Below are 8,958 nucleotides of genomic sequence, written 5' to 3' on the forward strand. Positions count from 1 at the left end.
GTGGGGGAGCTGTACCTGCCTGTCTATCAGGACCTGCAGCACGACATGCAGCGTCCACAAATAAAAGGACGTCAGTACGAATAAAGTACTGAGTATGTAAGGCAAAGAACCATAAATACGATCAGTAATGTAAGCAAGGATAGAGAATATACAACCTGTAACATCTTAGTACCTCTGAGGGCTACTTACATGAAATGCATGATACATATGTATAAATACATAAACCTTTAAAGCATTCGCCTCTGTGGGCATCATCATCATCATATCGTACCCGGCCATAATAGGCTCGGTAGAATCGTACCCGGCCACGTGGAGCTCGGTAAAACCCAACTGATCAGTGGTTGCACAATAGGTGCCGTACCCGGCCAACTATAGCGTGGCTCGGTAGAGTAAAATAGATACATATATATAATGCATGCTCGACTCATGGAATCACATTCTAAACCTTTCGGAGTGACGTAAGGTCGGTATCCTCTGTACACGTTATTAGGACTAAGTCTTCACTATGAACCTTATAAGATTCAGGAAGTATGAACAACATTGATAACATAAGAATAAGAGAAGCAACATTAACATCAATCGTTCCATAAGAGGGAAAACAATGTAAGTACTGCTAGCTTCTAAGAGTAGAGTATCTTTGGAAGCTCGTTCATTACATTATGTACAATCGGAGTCGTGCAAAAGAAGGAAAGGGATAGCCTCACATACCTTGTATATACTGCCCCAATCTCAAGCTATGCAATTGTCAAAACTCCTTAGTCTACAATAAGAGAAACGATACTATCGTTATCATTTAAGCGTCATAACTATTATGTATCGACCACAACCTATTTTACGATGAAACGGACAGCACCTCCCCTATATATATATGACCTCACACCATTCAAAACAATCACCAAACAGCCCAAACATCATCAATAATAAACATATTGAGCCTCCCAAAATAGTCCACACACAGCCTAATCACTCCATACATACGACGACCACCGTAGTCGTGTCAAACAACCTGGAAATGTTACGAATAACTATCAGCCCATAAACCTACATATATATGGTGTTTCTCCACACCCTTCCTCCTCCAAAACTCCACAAGATAGTAGTAAAATACGCAGCCCAACAACAACGCAAAACAGTCCACAAAACAATAACACTACTACCAAACCTTTCGATATATATCTCACAAGTTCTAGCTTCAATGGCTTAGCCGCAACTTGGATAATCTTAAATACATATAGAGTAAGAGGTTCCTTACCTTTATACAGAAAGAACAACTCCAATTTGACCTTAAATTTCCAAGAAATATCCCTCCAATGCTGCCACAACAACAAAAAAATGAAACTAGCGATCAATTAGTGTTTTTCGGCACTAGAATCACTTTAGAAGGCTTGAAATCACCTAGGATTAATATTAAGAACATTAGGGAGTATTTACAGAACATATACCCTTTAAAACAACCTCCCACACGAGTTGGAACGACACAAAAATGAGCAACAACAAGAAGAACAAGAGACTTACTAGCGCCACGGAATTCCCGACACTTGATTTGTGTTGTTTGCCCTTTTTTTGGGTCTTGAATCTTGAGAGAACCTTGAGAGGATGTTCCTAGGGTTCTAAGGTCTGAAAATAGTGAAAAGAAATGACTTAAAATGGGTTGGAGGCATCCTATATAGGTCAAAATATCTTAAACCGACTTAGTGGGCCCCATAGAGAGGTGCTTGGCGCAGTCTCGCGAAAATGCGAATATATCTCTACTCCGAGATCGTATCGATGAACGGTTTAATGCGTTGGAAACTAGACTCATAGATATTTAATTTGGTTGGTAGATCACCCCGTAATTCCTTGTAAATTATGAGAAAAGATTAGAAACATTTGACCTAATGTTTAAGTAAAATTATGAACCTAAGTTGCGACAACTTTTGTCGACTTTTGTTTCATAACTCGTTTGACTTCAAGACTTATGATACGGATATTATATGATTAAAATACCTTAATAAATGACCTCTTGAGTGTATTAAGCACCGCTAGATTACCTGAAAATACGAGTTACAACATCCTTGATTCGTTTAACTTCTAATATTGGTTAATCACCCTTATACACTCTTGTATCACTTAAGACCAATAGGATTGACTTCTTATCATCTCAAAGATAATTCCTTCTTGGATTTATGTTAACTAATATATGGCATGAACTAACACATGTGGATATGGGTTGTAACACCCATGGTACGACATCTTCAAGTGTCTGGACTGCTAGTCCGATCCTCACAATCGTTTACAATATTGTGCACTATATTGTATTAAATGTATCGTCGACGATCATTTTGTGTCAGTTCCGAAGCGACATAACTTGTGGAGATCTCATCACTTTCTTTATTTTCAGGTACCTGAACTTTTTCGGGAGTTTCATGAAATGTTATGTCGTGGGCTCTTCTAGAGCTTATTTCCTCCTCATTTTGATCATTTCGATCATTAGCTCCTACTATTTTTCAAGGATTGTTACCTTTGGAACCGATTGGTCTACCACGCTTCATGCGTACAGTAAACTCTATCCTTCAGGGACTTTAATTTTAATAGGAGCATTTGCAGCTGAAATATGATATTTAATTTTGGATCAGCAAATGCTTCTGGCATTCGACTTGAATTATCTTCTAAGTGAGGATCATGATAATTCGATTCATATAACATATTTTTCAACTGTTTATTCCATCCCCCAAATGTTAGAAAAACTAACATATATCCCCAATCATCTTTGGGAAACATATCTTTGTGTATTATGGTAGAGAAATTAATCATATACCACACAACAAAAGATAGTAAAAATATTTGGTTTCTGATCCTAAACCAATTGTGAAGGGAGGACTTATCATATATTGTTGATCTGATGCATACAAGTGCTGCTATATGCAATTTAGAAAATCTTAGACCAACACATGAAGCTTTGTTCTCATAAGCAATGGTTTAGACATTAATAGGAGGTATTCAATGCTAAACCAGCTTGGATATAAACCAGCATTATCAAGATGAACTGTCTTGATTTCATAATCTGAAAATTATGCTCTTAATCGAGAAAAGCAATTCCAAATGCCAAACTGCAGGTTGACAATAATTACACATGTAACCATCTCATATATGCACCTATAAGTGGTTCACATGATAGGTGAACGGGCCCATATTCACCTTTTATATATTTCAGAATCAGGGGTCTTAGTCCCAACTTTAGCTGGTATAATCAATTCATTATGAGAACAAGCAACACATGAGAATTCCTGAAGAATCTTCTAGTTCTTTAGTATATGCTTATCTGAATTCTCAAATAGCTCATTTAAAAATGGCAAATGAAAACTTCAAGTTTATCATGTCATGTGCTATCTCTTAGTAAACTTCTGGTTTACTATGGCATAAACTTTTGCTTTAGTAAACTTCTGGTTTACTGTGATACATGATATAGTACAAATTAAAGAATAAGGCAGGTAAATTCTCACATACATATTATTTTACTCCCTATGATTGTGGAAACATGAAGATTATCAATCTTCCAATCATTTGTAGTCTCAATATGATAGCCATTTGTATTAGTAAACTTCAGGTTTACTACAACATATGTTTTGACCATAATCATATAATATGAATGACATATTTGTATATAAGCTCTTCGAGAGCCTTAATTTATTATCCACAATCTAATATTTATCTGGCACTACTGGTGTCATGTATTCTTTAGGCAAACATTTATCTCTTCAGGAGTTATTGATGCATTTTGTACTACCAAATATTGCTCAGACACTGCTGGTGTCATGAGAGAAAATCACAATCAAATAAACAATGTATAACAATTGTTTAAGCACACGAAAACTCTTCTTCATAATATTTTTCCACTTCAGGAGGCAATTTCAACTGTGTTACTTCTTCAGGAGCAAATTAAAAATACGAAATATTGAGTATATATTCTCTCAATTATATTAACTCTTCTGGAGGTGAATTGTAATGTATTCACATCAAGAGCGCGTTCATATTTACCCGACTTATTAGTATTGTCACATTCACTTCAGGGAATGGATTAATATTATCAAAAGTTCTCATCCTTCAGGAAATCGAACATAATTATCTGAATGCGCATTAATCACATCAAATTGTGATGCCTCAACCTCTTTTAAAATATTTACTACTTCAGGAGCAAATCGAGGCGTGCATTTAATATAGAGAATATTTATGTAGCTTATCTTCAATTGTAACTATAGAAAGCCTAAATTATCACTTCTGGTGATCATAGACATATACCACTTCTGGTGGTTAACAAAATATAATTACAATGAGATATATGAAATATAACTACTTCTGGTGGTTGTATATTTCTTGCAAACTCTGCTAGAGTTTAAGTTGATCTAATAATATTATCCATATTCTTTAAAATGACATAAATAAGATATATTATAGTAAACATCATTATCAAATCATAATTTTTCTTTATGTACAACAATTACATAACCATACTATCTATTACAAATAACAAAAATTAAAATATTTACATTTCTACAGATTCACCACCGATTACATGACTTGTTTCTCCTTCTGGGAGTGCAAAGTAATCAGCTACATCCAAATGCATGAAGTCTAAATTATCTTCAGAAATAAAATTTGCTTCAGCATTTTTCTCTGTCTTCTTCAGGGAGGCTTGATAAAGCTCAACCAGGTGCTTTGGCGTACGACAAGTACGTGAAGTGTCATTTTCCTCCACATCTATAGCATGCATTTTCTACATTTGGCGTTTGCACCGCTTCATGCTTTTGTTCCTTCCTTTTCCACTGCTGGTGGTGAGAAGGCTTCTTTGGTGCATTATTATTACCATGATTGGGGTTTCTTCCCCGACCACGGTCATGACCACGACTGGGGCCACGACCTCTTCCACGTTTAGCTTGGTGGAAGTTCGTCTCATTCACTTCAGGGAATGGACAAGAACCAATAGGTCGGTTTTCATGATTTTTCATTAATAGCCCATTATGTTGCTCTGCTATAAGAAGATGTGAGATAAGTTCAGAATACTTTTTAAATCCCATCTCTCGATATTGCTGCTGCAGGAGCATATTCGAGGCATGAAAAGTGGTGAAAGTTTTCTCCAACATATCATGATCAGTAATATTATCACCACATAATTTTAATTGGGAAATAATTCTGAACATAACAGAATTATACTCACTGATAGATTTAAAATCTTGTAGCCTTAGATGAGTCCAATCATAACGTGCCTGTGGAAGAACGACCATCTTCAGGTGGTCATATCTATCTTTCAAATTATTCCACAGTATGACTGGATCTTTAATAGTGAGATATTCCATTTTCAGGCCCTCATCAAGGTGATGGCGTAGGAATATCATTGCTTTTGGCACGGTCTTGGTTTGATGCCTGATTTTTATCCTTGATGGTGTCTGCCAGACCCATCGCATCAAGATGAATTTCAGCATCAAGCACCCAAGACATGTAGCTTTTGCCCGATATATCCAGGGCTACAAATTCAAGTTTAGAAAGATTTGACATTATTTAGGAAAAGAAAGTTCTTACCTCAGATACTTTCAAAATATTTGCTCGAGATGGTAGAGCTTCGTGCTGATAACGTGTTATGAAATAAAGACTATAAAGTAAAGACAAGTATATAGAGAAACTGATATATTATTCGAATTCAAACTGATGTACATAATGAACTGAAATCTCTTCTATTTATAGAAGAAAGGAAGCTGCTCCGTAAGCTGCTACTACAAGCTGCTGTGTAAGCTGCTACTACAAGCTGCAGTGTAAGCTACTATAAGCTGCTGTGTAAGCTGCTACTACAAGCTGCTGTGTAAGCTGCTACAAGCTGCTGTGTAAGCTGCTGCTGTACCAGATATGGATAATCTTCTACTGAGAGCAATATTTATCCATAACGGAGTACTGAATGGATAAGCTTATTATACCCGGTATGGATAATCTTCTACCGGGGGTAATGTTTATCCATAACTGGGTACTGAAAAGATAAGCTTATTATACCCGATATGGATAAACTTCTACTGGGGGTAATGTTTATCCATAACCGGGTACCAAAGTGATAAGCTTCTTCAGGAAACTTATTTCCAATATAGTACTAAATAGATAAACATATTTACGGTGGAGTCCCATATGGATAAGCTTCTTCAGGAAGCTTATTTACAACGGAGTACTAAATGAACATCCATAATATAATATATTTATAACAATTTTAATTTTCTCTAAAAATAGTAGGTGTCACCTTAAATTGCAAAAAGAAAAAAATCATCAGGATACTCATAATAGAGGCGGACCGATCCATAGGGCAAGGAGTCGCAGCGGTAAATTCAGAATCTACCTATCTATTACTAAATGTCGAACGACAAAAATATTCCCAAAATATTGATCGATTTTTATACCCTTAACTATATATTAATTTTGACAAGATCTCACAAGGAAAGGACACATTTGGAAATATTGCATGTTAGGAAGAAGAGTTGTAATAAAATAAGGACTCAGCCGTGAAAGAAATATAGTTATGAATGGAATAAGAATTACTTTTTGAGAAGGTATGAGAACTTGTCATCAATATATATTCAAGGCAACGAGATTAATTTCAAAACTAAGGACATTGTTGATGGATCGATGAGAATTTAGTTAATGTGGTGCAGGTCACAACAATGTCATCTACAATTATTTGTATAGTACAATGCTGTTCTATTTTCTTTATATATAATGTGGTGTGATTCTTACCTTAAAGTTAAGGACACTAGAGTTCAAGCTATTTAATAAAATCGTTGTCTCTTTTTTTTTTGTTCGAGCAAAATATTCAAATTATTATTTCGAGGCCAATGGATCTTCTTGGCTACATTCTAACTCTTCAGCATCTTTCGAAGGCAACTAGGACAATAAGCGAATGATGTATTTACGCTCTATAGGCGGTAGCTGCTCATTATGGACATAATTTTGTGTTAGAAATTGCACGGAGCATCCTATTTGGTTGTCACCATTAATTTATACCCATTTTTTTTAAAAAGCTTTAATTTGTACTCACTTTTTAAACAACTTCAGCCCCTTTTCTCCTCCTCCTTCTCCTCCTTCGTTTTCTTCTTCTTCTTTCTTCTGCTGCTGTTGGTGCTGCTATGAAACTTCAGCTCATGGGATGATTGACATAAGTATATTTATCAGATTATTTAAAAATAAATCATAAATAATTACGTAAGTTAGTAAACAATAATTTGTGAATATTTTCACGTACGGGAAGTTTAAGGTTGTATATTGTAATCCTGCTAACCCAAAAGAACTTTGGAATCAATTTGAAGATTCTATGTGCGAAGACTTCAAGATTTTGCCAAACGTAAATCCAAAACAGATTCGTCATATGGCCTTAAACCATATTAATGATATTCTGCATTTAATGGGTCGTGACATAAATGAATTTACACTCACACCAGAAAGAATTTTAGCTTCTTCTGCTGTTATGGAGGCTCAAGATTCTCATTTTGAAAGAAATATAATTGTTAGAGAAGAGGATTTGTTACTAGAAATAAAATTGAACGATGATCGGCGAAAAACATATGATATAATCCTTGATAGAATGTTTAAGAATAAGTGTGGAGCTTTTTATAATGATGGTCCCGGAGGAACTGGTAAAACATTTTTGTATCACGCATTATTGGCTACTGTACGATCAAAAGGATTCGTAGCTCTAGCAACAACAACATCTGGTGTCGCAGCTTCAATTCTTCCAGGAGGACGAAATGCTCACTCCCGTTTTAAATTTCCGATTGATATTGATGAACATTTCTCATGTAATACCAGTAAGCAAAGTTCACTTGCATCATTGATACGAGATGCCAAACTAATCGTGTGGGACGAAGTATCTATGGCCAAAAAACAACTGATAGAAGCTTTTGATTTACTACTAAAAGATCTAATGGATACAAAGACACTCTTTGGTGGTGATTTTAGACAAACTCTTCTAGTTGTTCGGAGTGGAAAAAAAAGAAGATTTCATATGAGAAAGTTTATTATGTTCTGAAATTTGGAACCAACTTGAAAAATTGCGATTATCAGTAAACATGCGAGCAAGAACAGATCCTGCTTTCTGCGACTATTTGATGCGAATAGGGAGCGGAAAAGAAAAACTAAATTCTCAAGGTAAGATTGAAATTCCCGATTGTTTCATTGTTCCTTTTATAAGTGAAAAAGAATCATTGAATCTGTTATTTAGAAACCTATCCAGGTTTGTATACATCTACTTGTGATATGTCTTCGACAAATTCTCGCGTTATTTTAACAACAAAAAATGATTTTGTTGACGAAATAAATGATATGCTCATAACCCAATTTTCGGGTGAATCTAGAACATATGTAGCGTTTGATGAAACTATTGAAACGACTGATCAAACTCAATATGAAGATTTCTTGCATACTTTACACCCAGCTGACTTACCTCCGTATAGATTAATCGTGAAAATAAATTGTCCCATTATTTTGCTATGGAATATAAACCCCTGCGAAGGTTTATGTAATGGAACACGACTTATATGCTGTAATTTTGAGAGGCATGTGATAAGTGCAAAAATTGCAAGTGGTGATTCAAAAGACACGCACGTATTTTTTCCGAGAATATCATTGTTGTCTTCACAAGATGAAAAACTACTTATTCCTTTCAAAAGAACACAATTTCCGATTAGATTATGTTTTGCTATGACTATTAATAAAGCTCAAGGTCAGACATTAGATTTTGTTGGAATTTATTTACGAAAGCCTGCTTTTTCACATGATCAGCTTTATGTTGCTTTATCGCGAGCAAAAAACTCAGGTGTAGTGAAAATGTTGATCCAACTGCCAATACCTGATAGCAATGACGATCATACAACACTGAATATAGTATATGATGAAATCATCGAAGCGTCCCTCTTGTGAATTGACAGTTATACTATGAGCAGTCATTTGTTT

General features: G+C 35.3%; 1 protein-coding gene across 1 annotated transcript; it reads left to right on the top strand.

Moving 5' to 3' along the window:
• The first annotated feature begins 7,375 nt into the window (after positions 1–7,375).
• Positions 7,376–8,035, top strand: LOC138878063 (uncharacterized). The gene has a single exon (XM_070157720.1). The coding sequence runs from the start codon at positions 7,376–7,378 to the stop codon at positions 8,033–8,035; it is 660 nt and encodes a 219-aa protein (XP_070013821.1).
• Positions 8,036–8,958: the final 923 nt, after the last annotated feature.

This window comes from Nicotiana sylvestris, chromosome 9, assembly GCF_000393655.2.
Source record: "Nicotiana sylvestris chromosome 9, ASM39365v2, whole genome shotgun sequence".
Lineage (NCBI taxonomy): Eukaryota > Viridiplantae > Streptophyta > Magnoliopsida > Solanales > Solanaceae > Nicotiana > Nicotiana sylvestris.